The sequence below is a fragment of the Sabethes cyaneus genome, chromosome 2, assembly GCF_943734655.1.
Source record: "Sabethes cyaneus chromosome 2, idSabCyanKW18_F2, whole genome shotgun sequence".
NCBI classification, from domain to species: Eukaryota; Metazoa; Arthropoda; class Insecta; order Diptera; family Culicidae; genus Sabethes; species Sabethes cyaneus.
In genome coordinates, this window is record NC_071354.1 from 103312489 (window position 1) to 103335823 (window position 23335).

The 23335-nt window shown below is 39.7% G+C and overlaps 1 protein-coding gene across 1 annotated transcript in view; it reads right to left on the bottom strand.

Annotated features, from left to right (window-relative positions):
* Positions 1–3843: 3843 nt before the first annotated feature.
* Positions 3844–23335, bottom strand: part of LOC128735793 (optomotor-blind protein-like) — a 55440-nt gene continuing 35948 nt past the window's right edge. The window contains exons 4-6 of the mRNA XM_053830279.1: positions 8772–8786; positions 4750–4985; positions 3844–4664 (exon numbers count right to left, since the gene is read on the bottom strand). Coding sequence (XP_053686254.1) covers positions 3844–4664; positions 4750–4985; positions 8772–8786 — 1072 coding nt within the window. The remainder of the gene's footprint in view (positions 4665–4749; positions 4986–8771; positions 8787–23335) is intronic.

A 23335-nucleotide genomic window follows, 5' to 3' on the forward strand; every position in this document is an offset into this window, starting at 1 on the left:
TTTTATTACGCTCTATTTAAAGCAACAATAAAGTAAAGTAACTGTAGTTTTTACTGCTGAATTCTTTTCTACACAGCTCTAAAGCATAAAGCTGAGCTAAATAGTTAAATCAGCCAGCTTTTGTTTAAACAAAATAAATAAATTCGGTTACTTAATCTTCTAGCAAAGCTATTATAGCTGAATTTTTTGACATGAAAATCATTGCGAGTAATTTTATTTACTTTAATGAAACAGCTGGAATTTTTGCTGCAAAGTTAAGAAAAAATGCTAGAGCGTCAATATAGGCTAGCATAATGCAGATTTTCAGTGATGAAAAGCAATAGAAAATTATTAGATTTAATGCGATTTGACAAACAAGCACACTAAGATTCAATTGGTATTGCTACGCCAATGTTTTGCTATATCTTCTTGAGAGCATAGTTAGAGCAGTTTTATAAGCGATGTTGCATTGCTAATTGGTTCAATAATGGGTTTTGTTTAGTTTACGGTTTCTTCTTAAAGTGGTTTTAATAATTCCAACATAAAAATATTACCAATTAAAAAACCATTCTTACCAAAAAAGGAAAAATTATTATAAAATTATTCGTTAGTTTAATTAAATTTATGATTGCCCTTTTTGCGGCGAAAATGGTGCCTTTAGCGTCGAAAGAATGTAACCGAGGCCGCAATTTAAGTTTTATTACTTTCCCCGAAATTAGTTTTGATTTCATAAAATCGCTAATAAAACTATGAGCTTCACTAGATACCTTCTGATGACCGCTATAAAACTGCCTTCCGACCGAATGACCCACTCTTAACAAGGTTTTTATAATTTCTTTAAGAATCAGGTTATAAGTTTAAATAGTTTTGTCATGCTCTGCGGACAGCAGCAATAAAACCGGTTATGCTTTTCGTTGCTTGATAGCCACCACCATAGTTTAATGAATCTTTTCGCTTTATTTTGCAAAGCTATAAAGCATAAAGCTTGCTATGGTAAAAAGCTAAAACAGTCAGTTAACTTTGTTAAATTTTTAATAAATTCCGTTGTAGTGCAGTATATGCGCATTAAATTTCATCTTACATATTGGTATGATAGGACAGCATAGGGTAATATCATTTGACTTCTTTCCTGTGGCTTGAAAACCGATTGATCATAAATTTCTTTCTGCAACTTGACTTGTATTGCATTATTTGTAGGAGTCATCTAATTTTACAAGACTGAAAAGAAATATAAAATCAAATATTTTTCGATGGTGAACTAATTGTGAAACTTAGAAGGTTTGAGAATATGATCGTGTTGTTATGGATTAATATGGTTAGACTGAAAAATGTTTTGGAAATTGAAGTTTCTTCTTCCGAAAGAGCAGAGTTCCAGAATAGACTTAGTACGTAGCAGGTTTCGGATGATTTTATGTACAATTATAAAACATGAAGTCGCCTCCCAGTTGACCTCGATGTATGTTGCTGGCCTAATAAGCCAGTCGTCGTATGTTCGAATCTCAGCTGTGAGAGGCTGTTAGAGTCAGTAAGGTCGTAGAAACTGGCCTTGCAATTGTCCTGTACTCTAACAGCTGGGTGCGAAGTCCGTCGTATAAAAACAGAAGGTCAAGTTTTGATAACGATAACTTTGCTTTGATTTTTATAAAACAAAAAATCACATATATATTTTTGTTGTAGAAGTCGAACATGATTTTAGCACAGGAAATAATTTTATTACCAGCATATTTTCAACGCTTTACGATGAGTAATTTAATAATGCAAATATCTAGTAATTCATAGTACAATTTTTAGGTTGATATCATTTCAAATCCTTCTGTGTTGTCTTAGTTCCCTTCTGCATCACGTAAACAAACTAGTGCCGTGAACTTACAGATAAAATCATTCTAAATTGAACTTTTTCCCTATCTTTTTAATAAACATCAAAGAAAAGATCACTTATGATCACTTTTAAATAACAGCTATATTTTAAACGTTGACATTGAACAGATAGAAATATAGCGATGAGCATCGATTCAATTTACGCGTATACAATCACAAAATAAAATTTATTCGTATGCTAACACTTTCTTCTTAAGTAAAAATGTTAGTCTTATTGCACTCTTATTGCGGTTTTCATGACCAATTTTAGCCACGAAAACTATCATTTTAGCCATGGATTTTATTAGAAAATTGCTTTGTTTGCTATGAGCGCACCAAAGGATCATTTTGAACCGCAGATTAAAACTATCTAGCATTAGGGTTTACGATTCGATCTGTCCGATCTGTCAAACTGCTTATATCGTTCAAAAATTTCGGGTTCAAGTTAGCACGAACACAGGTTAATTTATGAATTCGAAATAAGTTTATATCATCCAACGTAAACATTGAATTTTGTTTGATTGTTTTGCCAGCCTGTAGATTACAAAAACCTTCCAAACAAAAGGCTAAGTTTTGCAATTGGTTCACCATCGAAAAATATGTACCTAATTATATATTTTTTTCGAATTGAAAAAAAACAGGTCATAACCATGGAAGGATTTTGTTTTGCTACTGCAAAGTGTGCGATGTAGCAGTCAAAATTTCACAATTAATTTCTTCTTCCAGGAACAATAAAAATAATGCACAATTTGCCAATTGCTATCGTCTTCGGTAGGGAGAAGTTATACTACGATGCATTTATGTTCGTTTATGCCTGATGATGACCACCCCGTAACGGTGATGTTGTTCCACCCGATGGTCCCAAAGAAGACATCCATTGTTATGTAACAATAAATGGTACTTCTGCTAGTTGTAATCATTTGAAGAAATTGCAAAATTGATTATATAGGTACATCGTTTCGAAAATGAAAGATTGGTTTTCAGCTGCTTATGGTTCGGTTAATTCATGTTAATTTGAGCATCAGTTTAATTTAATTCATTATCGAGATAGCAATCGAAAGCAATTTCGTTCGCGTTTAATAGCGCTGAAATAGATGTTGCGATGAGTAGATTTGATAACAAATTGATGAGGAAAATGAAATCATCGCATGGGTACTTATTTATGGTATAAAAAGCGGGATGAATGAACCATGAAACTGGACACCCATAATTAGTTGCTTTGACTCGGGCAGTTTATAGCTTAATACTCTCTTCCTTCGTATCAATTCCACGTGTTAGGATTATTGTGCTCAGTAGAAACTAACCTTTGACGAGTTCACCATTCACCGACCAGCCATTGTTTGTAGATCAGTCTCTTAGAGAGCCAAATCTTACTTCGTTCCTGTACAACAATATAATTTACAATAGTTTATCGACTCTTTGGTAAATGTTTTTCATCCTCTCTCGTTTTGTAATTAGATGAATCGACACAGAAATGGTTCGCAATGAGATTTCTGATGATACTGGTTTTTATTTTCCCGCTTCTTATGGACTAACGGTGCACCCAGAGTACGGTTTTTCTCCCTCTATCTTCCTCCATTGCTTATATACAACTGTTCGGTCCAAAAAGTACGATCAATGTGAAGCGATTGAAATTGAACATGTTGGTAGTTTTTTAAAAATAATGCAAAATTTCATAGGACCCTCTAAGGATTCATTTAACTAACTTTACACAAAACTCTTAGACGCTCTCCATTGGCCGCGACTGGTCGACGACGTTGATCGCGTTCTCGGTTTTCACTGATCTAAGCTTTAATCATAAATATTTGCACAGTAATTCATCTAAATAACAGCTTCATCTAACATGCTTCTCATTCGAAACCCTTCCCCCGTGGGGATGATCCCGGCGGTAGACACCGTGCAAGAAATTCATAGTGCACTGAATAGCTTGCTGGAACTGATTGCCAACTGTCACATGTCCTGATCGAGCTTCAGGTTGCTGTCACTCGCCGGACAGTCCAGGAGTCGTCACTGATCGTGTCCCGCGAGTTGCTGCAATTTGCTATTCTCCATGTTACCGTTGATGTTGTGCTGCACTTCTAACCCGTTGACCATTTTTTCTATGCTCTTCAACTCGGACGGTGAATTTGAAGGCATAGTTGTGACCGTTGGTGCCGTATTAGCCGATGGTGGTGGTGGTGGTATAGCGGCGGACGTTGTTTCTGCCGAAACCGGGGACGTGGGATTCTGCGTAGGTGTTGGCGAAACCGAGATTGGCCTGGTGGGCGGCGAATTTGAGGCAGCTCGTGGATGGGGACTACTGCTAAGACTACGCGGACCTCCAGAATTGGACCCCGGTGTGACGGCATCAAATGCCGATCCTATACCTGATCCGGGTAAACTATACGGTGAAAAGCGATGGCCTTTGAGGCTGTGCAGTGGCGAGGATGGTGAGTGACCAGAGTAGTGACCGAAAAAGGCCGGATGTTGTGCCGCCAGGGCAAGTTGGGCATTGAACAGTAAGCTAGGATTCATCGCTGCCGCTGCTGCGTGGTTGTGCAGCAGTGACAGATGATGCGGGGGATACAGACCCGGCGGGTAGAGATACGGTAACAAGTGTGGAGGCGGGTGGATTGGTGGCCCGACGGAGATGTTCGGCGAAGGATATGATGTACCGGCGCTACTGGATGACTCCTTAGGACTGCCCGAAGTCGGACGAAAGGCACCTGTGCTTCCTGAAACACTGTCCGAGCAATTGGAATCACTTCCGTCGCGCTCGTTCTCGTCGGATTGAAGTCGCCTTCGCATAGCTTCCTCCGCTCGCTGCACGTCTTCAAAGTTGAACCAGCCTAGAGGGAGTTTGGTAGGAAAAAAGGCAAAAGGACAAATAATTTAGGGCAATTATTGGTTTCCGACGTTTGCTAGCGATCTTACCTGCATGATGCTGCATCTGCTGGCTGAGGGAGAGAAGTGGACTTTGCGGTGGTCCAACGACATCCAGTAGTTTGTCATCATCGTCTAGATTTGATATGCTATTCGTTCGGTGGTCCAATCCAGCTGGACCTCGCGAGGAGCTGACAGAACTCGGGCTTAGCTTGTCACCATCCCCACTCCGTTGACCTATCAGCGATTGTCGGAAAGCGGAACAGCTGGAAAGAGGGAAAGAGCCACTTGAGAGAAATTTTTTAGGAACTGTAACACCATTGAACGGGGAATGTGCATATTCTGATGGGGGACTAATTTAACCGAGAAAACCAAAATACCCGAAAATGTGTCAACAAGCTACAAATCACCGAAAATTAGCGCCCTTCGCTTCTAAGCACGAACGAATGTTTGCATGTTTTCGTTCTCGTTGGCCGTTCGTCGGCCACAGGCAAATTCACCCTTTGCCGAAGGGTGCTAATGATCGATTTCCCATGCAGATTGCCTGGGGTGAAGCAAAATAGAAACGAAATCTACACCGCGAGAGCTGAACCACCCCTCTCTGTCAGTGGCGCTATCCTGGTACACAAAAATTTCGGCAAGACACACGAGAAAAGGGTGGTGATTCATACCAAACAAATTGAAATAGTTGCCATAAATGATTATATGTATGTTACCGAAAGTACGGGTGCGAGATCTCCAGTCGCAGTAGTTAATTTATGTTGCATCTCATCATGACTCGGCGCAGTTTGACTGCGGAGAGGATTTTTCTTTAAAGTTTGTAAACAATCATGAATAAGCTATTTTAGTTCACATAATTCGTAATATATAGACCAACGACAAAGTGTCGGTAAATCGGTCGCCGATGATAAATTGTGCGGTCACGTGACCGGAAGTGGAATCACATCCTGCTCGTCAGTCGTAAGCTTTAAGTGTATCATCGCTCCTGAAAGGAATCTCGTTTCGGTCGGCCCCGGGAAAACAAGAAAGACAAGATAGAGTCATTTGCGAAGTGTCTTTGCAATTTATTTTTCATCTGAATAGAAAGAAACACATAGAATTTGTGTGGTTTTTACTTGTGGCTTGTGGCTATCATCTATAATTGAATTGAATTACATATTCTCAATGTATTTCAAAATATTGTGATAGATTTTTGTATGATTTATAGAAAAATGCTAACTCAGAGTTTTATAGTAACAAGGCACGTGATAAAGTATTCCTTATACAATACCGAAATGCGAAAGAAAAGAAGGACTTTATCGCAGTCGTCTGGATAGAAACGTTGGATGATTTGTTTCCGATTAGCAATAAATGGAAATCACATGGAAAGGGTAAATAACCAAACAACAATCCAAAAGGGTTGAACCGGCTAGAACAGCTGAATTTTGGCTTTATGGTTCCATCACTATCGGGGCCAGAAACACCGGCATAATTTATAGCAACAGTAGCACCATAAAATTTATGAAAATGTTACCGAGCTTGCAATAATGTTTTGTGTTAGAATTCGCGCGAACCGAGAACTCGGTATGAATATGCATGACGTTTTCATGCATATAAGATGAGTGGATCCGCAATAAGAACAGAACATTGATCGAATTCGATCAAACAAGTGAAGCTTGCGGTTAGTCACAACTGTTTCACTTGTACATCAAAATATGAAGGACATTTTGTGTGAAATATTCATGGTATTGATATGAACAATTTGTTGCTCAATAAAGAAATTCATGTTTTAAATGAGGTTTGTGAATAATGTTATCAAAATAAGACTAGAATAAATTTAAATTGTTCAAATGCATTTACGAAACGTACCTATTTCGCTTGTGTAAATTAATGTTGGTAGGCAATTCCGGATGTATTCCGTTATTGCCAAGAAACAATCTTGCAAAAAAGTCGTTGGTTTTGAGAAGTTGGAATTGTACTAGCTATCCATCCGGTAAACAGTGACGACAAAACCAAAAAGACCATCACGATGGAAAGTAAATTTTACTCATTTCTAACAATTTATTTGACTATCGTCTCAATTGACATTTATTTATGCAATATGATAACATTTAAAAGACAAATTTGTTTAAATATTTTTCGCATAACGAAATGCACAATAAATGTGAAGTGCAATAGGACCTGGAGTCCTATAAACTCATTTTGCCTGAAAAATTCGTACCTTAAACCCACTTTGTGCTGATGGCACTAGCCCTGCTACCGCAGTGTGCTTGCTATTTTGTCCGTCACTGTGTTTTTTTTTATTTGCGCAACATGTCACTGAGCCACCTAAACAGGTTCTTCCATTAAAGAACAATCAAGTGAATGTCCACTATCGCTCCCATTCGATGGGCAGTAAACTGTTCAACAATATTAGCTCTTTCACCTTTGCGCGGCCGTCACCGTCGTAGTTATCAAATTGCTTAATTAGAGGGTCATGCGAAAGCAACCGCCGGCGGTCCACATAAACCATCCGATCGTTAATACAAAATTAACCTGCTCTTAAAACTGTCATCAACGGCTGACTGCGCCGATCGGGCTAAATAGAGAAGCTCGAGGACAGGTGCTGACGAGCGACAATTACAAATTAATTATTTATGGAAATGTCCTGCGCGGAGGCTTTTTAGTTTAACACGGTTTGTGATAAATTTGGAACGGTTAACATCATGTATGTTACTTATCGAAAAATAAAACGTCTTAAAACGAAATTCGCATTATACATAATACATGCTGAAGCTTATCGGGAGGTCTGCGCTAAATAATTAATTTATTTCTGCCACCGACTGGCTTGTATATTTTTTGTGTCATTTTATAATGAAAGTGACATTTACATTGTACGAATACATATCAGGTGAAGCGCATTGTAAGTAAAATGCTGTCCAAAGTTTCTCGAGATAGTGCACGTTTTAGTAAGTATTCGAAGGTTATGCCGAAGACTGTTACAGTACCATCGTATATTGTATAATCCGCTGTCTTGCCCTTTGGAATCCCACAGAATTTTAATATTTTTTAGTAAGCCAATAGAAGGTTGTTAACAATGATTTGCATCAAAAGCAAAAAGCGTTTCAGTGACTCAGTCTGTTATTTTTCGGATGGTTTTGTTAAAATCTGCTCTATCTTGGGTAGCATACAGTTACCAAGCTGAATTCCCAATAAATTATTGTTCCATAATCATGATTATATAAAAATGAAATGTCCCACCAACGAGGGTGACCTGAGCAGTATTTTTTCTTCTCAAAAATTATATTAATGCTTATTGATAAGTCAAATTATTGTTACCGCGATCGTCCGCTATCGATAGGCCAGTCACTAGCATAAATCACTTTTAGCAGCACAAATAAAATAAATAGCCCAATTGGCACCAATATCCATTAGATGGGTATTCCCAGCCGATAGATACTTTTCACCGAGGCACAGAAATGTTACCCTCGACATGTGTCTACAGCAGGACCAATGTCGTAAACCCCCTTCGGCTTAACCCCGCTCCGTCGAACAGTGCTGCTCACTTTCAAGTACATGCCTGGTGTCATCCCAAGTCATTTTGGCCACGTGCCGCAATTTTATCCCACGTGCAGTTGAATCGGATCACAGCGCAAATATATCCTCGTTTGTCGCTAGCAACGACTCAATTGTCATTCGGTATCTAGTCTAGAAGAAATAAAAGCGCACGCACATACGGTCTCGATTTGTTATGGTAATCTTTTGTTATGATTATTAGTTCCACAATGCGACCACCGGCACAAGTCCGGTAGCCAAGTCCGAGGACAATCACATGACAAATTGGAATGGAATTGGTCCCTTCTGGTGTAATCATATTTTCGGTAGTGCGCACCATAGAAAAAGATAAATATTTGATTGGTATGGTTAACAATCTGTATACTCAAACAGTGGCACGCAGTCAATACTTACAAATTTGATTCTATGCGTAATGCATGGATACTTTACCGACCAAGATTTAACTAGTAAATGATAATTTTTATGATTTTTTATCCGTTACAATCGAATGCTTACATAATGCAAATAAGTAAACGAATGTAACATGTGTTGGTGCTTACGAAATTTGGGAGTGGCTCAAAAGTACAATTAGAAATAAATATAAAATGGTATACGAAACGCCTGGACAGATTTGTCTAGAATATATAACAGAACAGGATTACTCGAGAAAAGCTGTTCTAATTTTAATTTTAGAGGCTATTAGCTATAATATGAAATATTATAAAAACGGAAGTCTGTATGATTTTCCACGACGGACGGAAATTTAAGGTGGAACAACAGAAAAGCGATTAAAAAGCACTTTGGTTTTTTTCTCAATACCTTTTAATAAGGGAAAAGGTAAATAGAGAGACACGTAGGACGGACCTTTTAAATACAAATTAGTATTATAAGTACTTGTAAGTAATTTGTATTGTGATAAGATGAGAAAATTACTGTTATATTACTGTTCTACGCAACCAAATTTTGAATCAAAGTCCAAAAATTCTCAATCAAGTTGAGATCAGGACTCTGGGGTGGCCATTCCATGGGTTATATGCAGGTCAAGCGGAAGATTATTAAGTTAGTATAACGATCCTCTTTACACAAGCTAGAAGATCCGCGACTTGAACCAACCTATACCTGTTTTGCTTTTCTTCAGTATGCTCCTCCAGTACTGTCGGTCTTGGGCTACCGTTCTTCAATCCCCAACACCAACTGAACGTGCATCGTCCTCGATAGCGCACATCCATCGGGTGCGGAGTCCCTGCTCTCTCTGCTGAATATAGTTTTGGTTACTCTTTTGTCGGGCATTCTGGTCACGTGCCCTCCAGTTTCTATTTTGCCACCAAGTGAGATCACAGAATATTATGCTCAAAAACCCCAGGTACTCGTCGATCAACTTCCTTTAGCGTACATGATTTATATCCTTAAAGGGCCACCGGGAGGATTAGTGTTCTGCAGAGCGCCAGCTTTGTGCGGATTTGCAAACTACGGGACTTTAGTTCTCTACGTAATCCGAAGAAAGCCCTATTCGCAACTGCAATTCGCGTTTTAATTCGTGGCTTACATTGTTGTCAGAGCGTACCAAGGTAAATCAATTCCTCCTACTTCATATTGTTCCCCATCCAGCTCCACTTCGGCACGATTCCTGCCAGTAACCTTCATTTTGGCGGTGTTAATGGTAAGTCCCAATCACGCTGTTGCCCATTTAAAAAGCCTAAAGTCCTCTTCCACTGCTCTATGGTTGATTCAGATGTTATCAACGTCATCCGCAAAACCAAGAAGCATGTGAAATTTCAGGATGATAGTTCCATTCCATTTCTAGTTTGCTCTTCGTATTGCACCTTCCATGGCAATGTTGAATAGCAGGTTAGAGAGTGCATCCCCTTGCATCAGTCCATACAACATTATGAAAACGGCTTAGGTCTCACCCGCTATTCTGACGCATAATTTTGACCCATCTAGTGTCGCACGAATCAGCGTAATTAGTTTCGTCGAAAAACTATGTTCCAGCATTATCTGACACAGCTCATTTCATTTGATTGAATCGTACGCCGCCTTAAAGTCCATAAACTGTAACCAGTGGCCGTATGGCCACCCAACAATGTCAAGAGTAACGCGGATAGCTCATATTGAATTATAAAAAAATGCATGAAATGAGTATTCGTTGGCCAAAGGTGTCTCCTTTAGGCGACATCCATTTAGTACGTCACGCAAATTTTGACCAAAATCAACCCCCCCTCCCCCCCTTGTCACATTTCGTCACACATTCGTGACCCCCTCCTGAAAAAGTACGTCACGTCACGGCAACCCCCCCCCCCCTCCTTACTTCACTACAAAAAAAATTAAACATTCAACCTTTTTATTTAGAGCTATCAAATGAATTTCTGCAAATAAAAAAAGGAAAATTTTTGAGCTTATAAGTCATCGATTCACGGATTTTGAAGATGAGCTTCAGAAGTCGTTGATGTGTCGTCGATTAATGTTTCGCGCATATCCACGCTCTTCACATCCATCCACTCAAATTCGTCTGATCTAGTTGAAAGAATCAGGACTTCCTGCTGACGTCTTGCAGCAACACGCCTTGGAAGAACTTTTCTGACGGATTTTGTCATTTTGTGTATTCATTCAATCGTGCAACCATTCAACACTACCTTAGATGTGAGATTTAATCCGCAAGTGGCATAAAGTCTATCCTTCAGAGAGCTTTTGAGTGAGGTGCAATATAAATTATACCGAAAAACCTTAAAAGCAGTCATGGAACTTCGGTATGAGTTTTTGTTCATCGATTGAGTTCAGCACGAATATCAAGGAAAAACATTGCCATGGGTCTCTGGTAGCATCCCGTAGCCCTTCAAGAGTTTGTGCGACTGCTGTTTGCGGTTGCAAAAATCTTTTAGGCAGGACGGTACTAAAGCAGCTCTTCAGCGGTGTAGGGGAACTGTGGGTAAGACGAACAGGTTAAGAAGAACAGCTAATATAATACAGAGAACTTATGATTTATAAAACCTAAATACAGTTTACTTCAGTTCAACATATTGTTTTCAAAAGGAGCTAGTGAAATATTTAACAAAAAATGTTTTTCAATGTGTATTTTGAGTTTTAAAAATGGTCCGAAGAAGTGAACTTTTTTAGTGCTGCGGGTGAAACGGACAATGTGTGGGGGTAAGATGGACAGGTATTGTGAATCGCCCCAACTGAGCGCATATTATTATTTTTGACCCTTAACAAATTGAATACGTAAAATATGGTGGTGTAGCGTGCAAAAAATGAAGGGAGCAGTCCACCCCCTCCCACTAGAGGCAGCCAATAGAAAGTTGTTTGGCAGCGGCAATATGAACAAGCATTCCAAAAACTGTTTCATGCTTGGCCGCTGCTGATTTGTTTGAAGTTCACGTTTTTCGGTTAAATTTTCATTTATATGCTTGAGATATCACTAAGAAGCAAAATCAACAATTTTAATATAATATGTTCACTGACCATCTTACCCACACTAGCAGTTGTCCATTTCACCCCATCATTATACATTTTTTTAAAGCGTTCACAATTTTTTATACGCAAATGAAATTACGTATTATTTCAATGCAGACGTTACTTGAAAGGGTATTAAATCGAAATACTTCATGCTATGGGCAACATTTTGGAATTAAACCACTCAAAAAGCTTAATTCCGACGGAACAAAAGTTACATCCAAACGCAGAATCATGTCCAATTTTTAGTTTTTTTGTACTTTATCAAAATTGGAAAGTTTTAAATGATGATTGAAACGTTCAGACATCATGAGATAGCAAGCTGGCTGGATTCCCATCAAAACATTTACGAATTTTAATGCTTAACTGGTAGAATCAACCACCTGTCCGTCTTACCCACCCTGTTCGTCTTACCCACAGTTCCCCTACTGTATCTTCTGTAAAGCCTTAATGGAGAGTTCATACTACATAAAATAAATGAGTCCTGTTCACACATATATGTTTAAAAAAAAGCTTTCATTCAAAGAATTTAACTATTGGTTTTAAAATCCATCAGTATGTTAATTTTATAGAAGTTTTCAATAGTTGTATCCTAACATGAAGGCTAAATTATAATTTCATGAATAAATTTTCCATTCGATTTCTTTTCATGTGACGTCACATAACTTCATACCCCCCCTCCCCCCTACGTCACAAATCATCACGATTAGGTCAACCCCCTCTCCCCCCTATAAGTGTGACGTACTTTATGGATGCCGCCTTAACAAATCCCAAAAATGGTACGACGAGAAGCAACCGCAGTACTTCTACCCATCGCCAGAGGACATATGCGTGATAACGGACGGCCGAAGAAAAGTGGTGCAAATGAAGAGGAATTAATGGGTGCGCTGTTGGAGAGCGCGAAATGTTATCCGCCATCCTGAACGATCCTAGAATCCGGCTAGCCTGAAAACGAAAGGTCACAAAAGTGAAAGACTGCAAAGAAATGGATCAAAGCAATAGAGCCTCAAAGATCGATTAAATAAAAATTAAAGTGAGGAAACCATAACGCTGAAAAGTTAAAGTTGAAAGGTGAGAGTAGAGAAGAGGATCGTGCCGGATAAACTGCTCGTTCAGGACCTTCTATTATCCCGAATAATCGCTTGAGGATCACATCGATCCGGTGGCTCGGTCGCTACAATACCGGCATTTGGAGTGAGTACATGGGCTTGAGGAACGTCGTTCGACGCCCAAATACATACACCCAGCATCCAGACGGGAAAGCGACGGCGGTGTCCGGAAGAAGCTAAGCGGAAGTTTGCGGACGGAAAGGGGCCTCGAAGTATAAATAGAAAGCTAAGAGGTAAGAAAGTGGGAAGAATAGAGTGTCGACAGAGTAATAATAAAAAGGAGTTTGCTTGCGACTAATGGTAAGTATTTACTTGTCTGGTAGTCATGAACATAACCCGACCCTGAAGCACTGAGGAGAAGAGTCTTCGCATTCTGTGTGTGCTCTACCGGCTAGTTATAAAACAGATGATGGGTCTGCAAGTTGTACCTTGTCAAGTATCTGAAGCAGGATAAACCTGTGAACCGTTGTCTAGCGACCCGCGCGAAAACCAAACTATAATGGGAGCCAATTATAATCGGATTTGAACCCAACTTCTCCCCCATATAGGTGAATGGCTATATTATTGGTGAGCCTTTGAACCGCAGTGGACTGGATAAAAGGGAAACTCTACAACCCCCTTATTAAGCGTGCGGCGCATTTCAAATGTAGTTCAAAGAGGAGTCGAACGACTAAACATTTTGAAAAAATCACGATTTTTTTATCTCAGAAGTCGACTCTACAGGTTTACCGCTTATTTGGTATTAATTTTGTAATAATACGATCACGAGAAGTGGATGAAAAACAATCATACCCACAAATATTCCAGTGCCGCATGGAACAAATCGTCGTAATTAAACGCCGATTCTGCAAAAACCCGATTTTCAAACTTTAGGTACCTTTTTCTCGGAAACTAGTTAACGTAAAGGAACATTTTTTTTGTGTTGTTGGAAGAAGACTTTTATAACTTTTGAGCTTTGTATAAAAACACGGCTAGCGAAAATAGAATAAAAAGACAAAATTTAATTTAAAAATAAATGAGAAAAAAATGAACCCTTCCAGAAGTTATACGGAGAACATTATTTCGTATTTTTTTAGAAAAAATATTCGTTAAACTATATTCGTAGCCGATAATAAAATTTCATACAATTTAAAAACATTCGTAGGTTTGTTTTCAATCGCACATGTTGCTATTACGAATGTTTCGTACTTGGTACGAGAACACATTCTTAGCGGACTTTGCATCAGACCTTGATCAGAACGCATTCGATACACGGTTATCGTATGGCTTCGTTATCAACAATACGGGGCTGCGAAGGTAGTAGATAAGGAAAAAATATACTTGTGCAATTGTCAGTTGTCGTGATTCTGGGAGAGAGAGAGAGAGAGAGAGAGAGAGAGTGAGAGAGAGAGAGAGAGATGTCGCTATGTTTCGATAGGTGTCGGTATTGTACTCTTTTTATCGTGAGCTTTTTCGTACATTCGTATAATACACGAAGCATTTTGTTTGAAATACAATAATTTGTACGGATATAACTTTCTATGTATGAGACGTTCAGGACCAGGGATGGAAAAAAATCGCTTCTAGCGATCAAGATCATAGGAGCGATCAAATTCAGATTCATTGACATCACTACTTGTAAGCGACAAACACTTTGTCGCGATCCGTACAGATTATGACAAACCTCATGTCAGATCATGTTCATTGCATGATTGTGTTGAGAAATATAACAGATACAGACGATTGGTTGTGTGCATCGTATGAATCGCGATACAAACAACATGTGTGACCTTTTTTCTCACAGCTAGGTATAATGTAACACTATGATCGACTGCTGAGACTGTTTAGAGAACAAAATTTTGTGATCAACGCTAAAGATTCACTGTTTGTCATGATCTGTACGGATCGTGATCTGTGCGTGTGGCGATAACTCATAGATTTTATCAAAATCACTGATCTTCCATCCCTGTTCAGGACTGATTTTACGAATCCACTTCCGGGTAGAAAATAATTCGTAAAGCACACGTTTGTTTTCGTACTACAAAACATGCTTTATTTTTAGTGTAGTCTGGACCAATTTCGGAGAAGTCAGTTATGCCAAATTTCCTAATTAGAGGTTAGCCTTACAACCACCAAGCTTTATTCAATTCAAAGGGTTATGCCAATCTTTAATGAGTTGGCCCGGAATCCGACATTAGAATCAATAAAATCGAAGCACTAGCCCTGTAATTGTCTAACAGATCACTCTAACAGATAGCTGCTAACTCTGTTGAACAAAAACGGAATTATCTAATTAAGCATTAGCATAAGCATAAGCATAGGATACCCGTGAAAGCATAGGATACTCGTGGATACCCGTAGGAAGCCCGTGTGCTGCTACTCCGTTATTGAAAACGGAATTATCTAATTCCAGATAAAAGTTTTGAACCTATTCTTATTTCATCATTTTCCAGGGCTGATTGATTTACAGACTGGAATGTTCCTGTCGAACTAGAACCGCTAATTGTGATGATAGAAAACATTATTTTTGTGAAATTATAGAGTTTAAATATGCAGAAGATAAGACAACTCGCGTTGAAAAGGTAATAAGTGTAGAACAAATTATCCGATCACCATGTGATTTCAGTGGAATCATTCATTTGCAACCAGGAACGTCTTCTGTTAGAATACATCGAATGACTTCGTTTATCGAGTTGAAGCAATCAAACCCGTGGAAAACAGGTGAACCGTGTGCCACCAGCGAAGGCCTACGGGCGGCTATTGTGTTTTACAACGCTAAATAACATTGCAAAGCGATGCGCGTGAAAGGATTTCCAAGAATCGTTTTGCGTCTGCATGTCTTCCATAATCTTGCTGTGACTATCTTGCGTTTCTCACAGCTACACACCTACGTTTGATACGCCAAAAAGAAAACGGAACGAAGAATCGAACAAGACAATCAAATTTGACTCCCTCGGTTTGACGGAGCTCGCACACAGTATGTTCTCTTTTCAACTGATTAGTCCTGATAGTATAGTGCAAAAATGCTACAGACTATGTGTGTGCAAGCGAAATGTAGAAGGAGATACTAAAAGCGACGATCGTTAAAAGCAGGGGTGTTTATACTTTAAATGCTATGATAATACAGTAAATTATAAAAACATTCTGCAGGTCTCGACGCCTAACAGAATGATTCACGCAGCTTAGTTGCTTCACACATAGTAGACTGAAAGTCCTTAGTCTAGCTTACTTTACCCAGATCGTCACTGATACCAGCCTACTAGGACAACGTTATACGAACCCACAGCCACAGCGCAGTAGTAGGGATTCATCGTTATCAACGAATCGCTCTTGTTTCTCGCTTTAGGATCCTTTGTGCTCGTTTCAATGGTGGTGCGAGTGTAGCGAAAGTATTTACTGTTGTAGCAATAATGTAGGTGTACCTGTTTAAAATTCAAACAAGTCCTGCACACCAAAGTCCTAGTCATCCACAGTCCGACCACTCAGCCCACTCTATTGTCTTTACTGGCAACTACCGCTCGGGCGCCATGTTTGATGATAGTGGTTTTCCAATTTCGGAGGTGCTACAACCGTTTTTATGCTGCGGTTCTACCGCTTTCCAGTTCCTCTTAGATGCACATGTCGGATGGTCTCTAAATTACCACCTCACACCCGAGTAAATTCGTTGTCCTGTGGAACGGTTCTGAAGTGGTGCGCGCATACACAAACGCACGAATCCCGTGCGCTCGTATCGCTGCGGTACATAGCACCGGGTTATGATCCATGGACATTATTTATTAGAGTGACCCACGCTTTAAAGGGAAATGTTTGTTAACTGAAACTGCCTTGAGTTACGTTTTAAGATGTAATGTAATATTTTAACTTTAAAGCTTTTCAGTTGCGCTTTTGCTTGTCGCTCTCAATCCGTTATTTAAGATTTATTATTTTAAATACTATAAAATACTGGACGCCCTAACAAGAGCATGTGTGACTATCGCGTACCTTGGACGGCGGGTACATCTATCTTGTTTCAACTGAAACGTGAAAAGCGTCCGTGTGTGAGCTCTACACGGTGGAAAAGTGCCCTGAAGCTACCAAGCGGTACTGCACGGAACGATAACGTTTCGGTGCTGCCAGCAGTGGCGGCTGAAGCTGACACACGACGAACGGCCCTGATGGGGTGTCAAGAGTCACATCTCCCGATCCGGATCCGGATGGCTGTGTTTTCGGGAACCACCCGCAACCAACCGCTTCTTGGCGAGAGTACAAAATAAACCGTAGTCGTGTAGTATGCAAATTGGTGGCAAATTAAACCACACCCAATATATAAGCTTTTTACACATCATCATGATGATATCAGTTTCGAGTTTTCAACAGTGGCAGCGGCAGTCTCGTCCTCGTGTGGGTGTTAGCGTTACGTTGCATGATCTAGGCACGCTAGCGTGTTCCCTGTTCTGGAGTACTCCTGACTGAAAGTGGGTGTTTTCACGATTTTCTATGCTGATTTATGTTTTCAGCGCTCTGCATCGGGAGAATTTGTTTCCTTTTTTCACCACTTCTATTTTGCATAATGCCACGGAAAGAATTACCATCACGATAGCTGTGAACCGTTTGATGACGCCAATGCTTGGATTTTCCAGCAACGCCTAGTCGGAAAAGCATCCTTCCAACAGGCGGAAGCTTCATGCGATCTGTTGTGCGGCAACTGAAATGCTTCCTCCCATAAGCCAGCAGCGTGTATACTTCAGTGCTTGTTTATTCCAGTGATAATCGATTGTGAAAATTTCGCTTTTTTCTAAGAATAGCAAAAAACATCATTTGAGTACTTTCCTAAGTACTCCGCACTACAGCCATTCACCGAAGCATAGGTGAAAATAGTCTGTGAATATTTTAAAGTCACAAAGTTTGTTGCCTACTACAGTTAGTAAGTAACACCTAGTAATAGTCATTCTACGAGTGCTACCCTAACTTGATGACGCATTTCGTGTATTCTCGTGCCTCTACTGACTGCGTTCTACGTGTTGAAGGAGCTATTTCGCATTCTTTAGTTTCAATTCAGTTGCATTTTTTAAAAGAATGCTCATCCGAAATAGGCAACGAGACAAGGTGCAAAGGCAAAGACCTGATGTAGGCACGTTTTTATTCTAAAAAGTTTTGTTTGATCCACAACTTTTTATTTAAAAAATCTTGTACTGCACCTGAATTATGTTACTCAGATCTATTACTTTCAATATTTTGCATTTTGGTAATGTAAAGTAAAAGCAATAGATGTTAAAATGTACTTAAAAATTGAAAGAGATATATGATTGAGGAAGGCAAAAATCACGGTTCCGAAAGCTTTCAAACAAAGAAACTAGTGGTAAGGTACTAAGGTAGTACTAGTAACCAGAAATCAATTAGAAGTTTCTTTTGTTTATCAAGTAGGGATTTGTTAGTTATTTTATTATTCCTGTACAGTATGGTTTAGGCCTCAAAATGGCAACTAAACGCAATAAAATTAAAGAAGACATCAAGTTGCTGTTTTTCTTTCCAAAAATTAAATTAAACTGCACAGTTTATCTGCCACATGCGAGCATTTTGCTAGCGAGCACGCTGTAAATTACATACTACTGAAATTACAATCAATCGCCCTTGCAAAACGATTGCTGAAAACATTAAAATAATAGGAAAAAAGCAAGTGAAGATATGTTGTGATAAATTACCACCGACAGGCGTAACAGGAAACACGCCCTCGCGTACCGCTACTGCTGCTGCCGCTGTTGTTGCCAGACAAACCAGCAAGGGGCGAAACAAAAAAAAAAGAGTATTACACTTGCTGCCTTGTAATTTTCGCATTACTCCCGGTGTTTGACTTTCTATTTTCTCGTTTTCATCACCCACTAGCTGGCTGGTGATAATACGAGCTGTGCGCTCCTATAAATATTTATTTATTTATAGATTCCTTTACGATGCGTGGTTGGTTTTCCTTTTTACTTCCAATTTTCGCAGTACATACGAGTATATCCAGGAGCTAAATTGGCATTGTACCGCCTGGTAAATGGTGTTACGAAAAATAGGATAAATTAAAGTAAATTGTTTCTGATGATGATTACGATGGTTAGGTGAAAATCCTTTGCGAACAGAATATAACAGACTTTTTCGTCGAACGTGAGAGAAGAAGACAAAAAATAGTCGAGAAAAAGTGGAATCTATAATTTAGAATTGAAAAGGAGGAAGTCTAGTGAATGAGACGTGTAGCACGTGTCACAGTAAGAAGAGAGCAGGTGTAACAGTGATGTTATCAGCCAGGTGTTTGGAATCTGTAGTATGAAGGAAGTTTATTCAAGTATTTTGCAAAGACTATACGACTGACTTGAAAGCAGTTTTCGATCGAATTGACACCATGCGATACTACAACGGAAACTGTCGGTGCTTCCCATCAAATGGATAAATGGTGTTTACCAACAAGTCTGGAGTTCCTCAAAGAAATAACACTGGACCATTGCTTTTCTTGCTATCCTCAACGATATTGCGTTACTGCTGGGTGTTGGCTGCAAGTTAATGTTCATAAAATTGTTTTCTTCGATAAAAAATATAGACCACTGTAACCATCTGCAAGATTTGCTTGATTAATTTATTGACTGCTGCAGACGGAACTGGCACATTGTAAGCATAGCCAACTGTAAAGCTATGAGATTTCACCGCAATGAAAACCCGATCATCTTTGGTTACACCGTCTATGATATTGAGTCTCGCAGAGTGAATCGAGTTAGTGATCTTGGCGTCCGGCTGGACAACAAACTGACGTTTAATATCTTCAAAGCGTCTCTACAACTTGGTTCCATCTTTAAAAGTGGTTGAAACTTTAAAAATCCGCATTGCCTTAAATCATTGTATTGCACCCTAGTACGCTCACTTTCCTAAGCAGCTAACTTAGAACCTACGGAATAACCGTGTGCACCGGAGATTTGTTCGACTAGCACTGCAACTTTCCCCGATGGCATAGTTCTCTGCACGGACACAATTAAAAAGATGGTGCTGCTTCCACCTTTCGGTCACCTGACGATCGATCAACAAGATACTGCCATTCTTATCCTGAAAGGCTTCAACTCGCAGCTTTGACATTTGAGCATCTTATCTTATCTGATATGAGCATTCTGTAGACGTTGGGGCCTCAACAGTTTATGAGCAGTAGAGCGACTTCGGATGAAATACATTTTATGAGGATTTTCCAGAGCATAGGATCCAACAATTAAACTTTAGGTTGCAAATAATTGCGTTTTGATTTTTAATTAATTGGATGATTTTGCGAATCGCCGGGAAAAAGGTCAATATTATCAAGCAGTAGTATGAATAGAATGAAATAGCAAACTGCGATTTGTATTCATTGGGGACCCAAGTGCAATTGCTAAATGAGTTACTTTGGTTTTGAAAATCTCTCGTTATTTTTGTGGTGTGATGCCGTCATTTTTCATCGGAGGCCAACCGGTCATAGGCCCGGTTGTCCGGTGAACCAGTCTGGTCAAAAATAGATACTGAAGTTTTACACGACGATCCTGAGGAAGTTTGATTCCTTGGCGACAAAAACGACGCAACCTACGTTAAGGCTGACTTTAAACAGCTTTCTTGACAGAAGTTTTAAGCTGGTATGTCATTGACCGTCAGCATCCATCAGGGGGCAACGTAACGTAACGAAAGGTCAGTGATGGTCGCATGCATTTTCAATGTGTGCATTCACACGAGTGTCTTGACGTTCCGTGTTGTGATGTTCCGAATTCGAGTGAATGCACACATTGAAAATACCACTGACTGAAAATACCACCACTGACGTTCCGTTCCGTTACGTTGCCTGTTGACGATTGCTAACGACAAGCTGAGGAGGAAGGCGACAGATATTCTCAAGTATATGAAACTGTTGAAGGTTGCTAAGCATTTTCTGGTTTGGCAGGCCATGTGTAGCAGTAATTTGAAAAGTGAAATTTTCATTGCAACCGGGACCGTCAAATAGGGAATTAGCTTGGATGAGTGTTTTGAAAAATGCCCATTACCTTTCCTAATGCAGCACGATTTTTTTGCTGTTTTGGCCGTTACGAAACAAAGCCCTGAAATGGTATGAGGCCAATAAAATGAAGGGGGAGCCCAATGATAAAAATTTTACTAACACACCAGAGCTCCACTTGATCGAGAAATGTTGGAACCACCGTCAAAAGCAGTTTGGGGTCAGTCCCGGCGTAGTGGTTAGCATTCACGCCTCTCACGCCAAGGACCCGGGTTCAAATCCCAACCCTGCAAAGTCACGAATGACCCAAGCTGGTTAAAGTGACTATAGTCAAACAAACAAACAAGAAGCAGTTTAAGTCAAACTAGCGCTGTGAACAGGTTGGCTGTATAGAAATAGCCGGAAATTCCGGATTCGGCCAATCGGAAGCTTAGCTCAATTATTTTTTCTGTATTTTATACTAATTTAACTTTAAAAAGGAAAATAATTTGATTGTTTCAACAGAAAATTCTTGTCTAACCATATTTTTCCAGTGCTTAACGTTAACGCAATCAAGTCTGATTTTTAACCCTGGCCTGGAATGATTTCGTGCTTTTAAACAGTAACAAAAGAGTCTCCTGCTACAAATTACTTTTTACGGCGCAAAAAAACCTTAACCTAAACAACTTTTAAAACATTCAATCTAAGCCAAGTCTCGTTACCTGCTAGGGATAAAGTGCTGCAATTAGCGTTTTCGGCATCAGGAATTGCTGTCACAGTCGCAGCATGTGACTGATGCTCTGCGGGACTTTTTTTTTAAATAATTCCTTCACACAAATTGTCGCTTCGATCGGAAGGGTTGGAAATGTATCCCATTATTATGGAATGAAGGGTGAAGTGGTGCGTATCAAAATATTTATCGCCGAATGAGTTATGGATTTTGGTCCATCGAAGTGCGGATCAATTAGAGCGTCGACAGTGAATTAAGCGAGTTGGAATTTGATACATTTACATTCGCTGGAATTATCGATGTGAGAAACGGCCCGAGGGTAAATAGTGTCGGGGTTGTATTTATGTACTTCAATTCCGCGTAGATTTCCCGTCGCCTAAACGGGGGTTACGTGAATCACTACTGTTGATAATTGAAATCATGTTAAGTGCAGTTATACATCAGGATCAAATTTCTCGACAGTATGTGCACTTGGGCTTTAATTGATTTGACCTTCCGATCGGATAGTTGGCGGGGGGAAATCATGCTGTAGGCATAATTCTTTGTGCAAATAGAGTGCACCCACCCTAACCATTCGTTATGTACGTCTTGCATTTGGCCGCACAGTTTCCAGCTTCGAGCGATACCATGGAATACACACACATCAGTCAGTCTCGGCAATCAACACCGCTAGTACGATGGATACGACGACAGGCTGAACAAATAAATCCTCGCGCATAAACAACCTCCCCCTTCGACGACCGGGGAATCTGGCCTGTGGACAATGCCTTAGATGAATTTGCCAAATGGGGTGTTTTCTGATTTCTTAATGTCATTCACATTGACTTGTACAGTCTGTGTATCTTCATTGTAATCGTGATCCTATTTTCGATGTTTATTTGGTATCACTTTAACCAAGATTACAACCTTTAAGACCGAGATAATGCCTGTTTTAAACAGACAACGGCATGGCTAGAAACGGGGGTGCACAGGAATAACATTTGTTTAATCGAAGATTAAATAGACATTTGATCGGTCGGACGTTTCGGGATAAGATTCAATTTCAATCAGAAGTCAGGTCAGTGTAAAGCTTATGTCAGACACGCACTGTCTAGAAAATTTAAATCAAAGCTCGATTTGATCAATCAAATTGTCAAACATAAATCTGTGTACAACAAACGGTGACCAAATATCGAACATCGAAACATAATCATTCGAACATCATGCTACCCTAATGTAGGTGCAACACTCTATCCACTTGAAACAATGTTTCGTTCCGGTGGACTTCTAACAATGTTCTTCCTCCACAATTCAATCCCCTGTCCGGTACTGGTTAAATGGGGGTGAATATAAATACTTCGATATCAATTATCAGATCCTTCCTAATCCTATTTACCATCATGATACTGATGCTGACGGCAACCCATACTGCGCTGGAGAAATATACCTGCTTGGCTGGTTTCGCCTTTCTAGCTCAACTTTCGTCTTACGCAGTAGGATCCAAACGAAACGGACGGAACATGCCGGCCAACGGAGTGGAAGAAAAGCAATCAATTCCAGCATCATTGATCGCCTTTTCTTAATCCGCTCCGTCACCGTCCGTGGTCCGTCTTGGCGATGATAGCAGGCATCGGAAAACACCAAGACGCAAAACGTGCGGAGAGGGTCGAAAATTTTCCTTTGGCTGTGAAAAATCGAACTGAATTACGCAAAATTTCATCCACTGTTATGTGAAATTAAACTTGTGTACATTTTCAACGCAACACTGGTTATGCGGGAGACCCTTTGCGAGCAAACCTGAGGCCCCTTTTGTAATATTCGGACTGGATAGAGATATGGAACGATTGTATTATATTGACGTTTTCCTATTCTGGTTCTTGTTCTCTCTTTCAAGAGTGCAATTTTTTGGGTGATACAGGGATATTATCAAACTGATTGAGA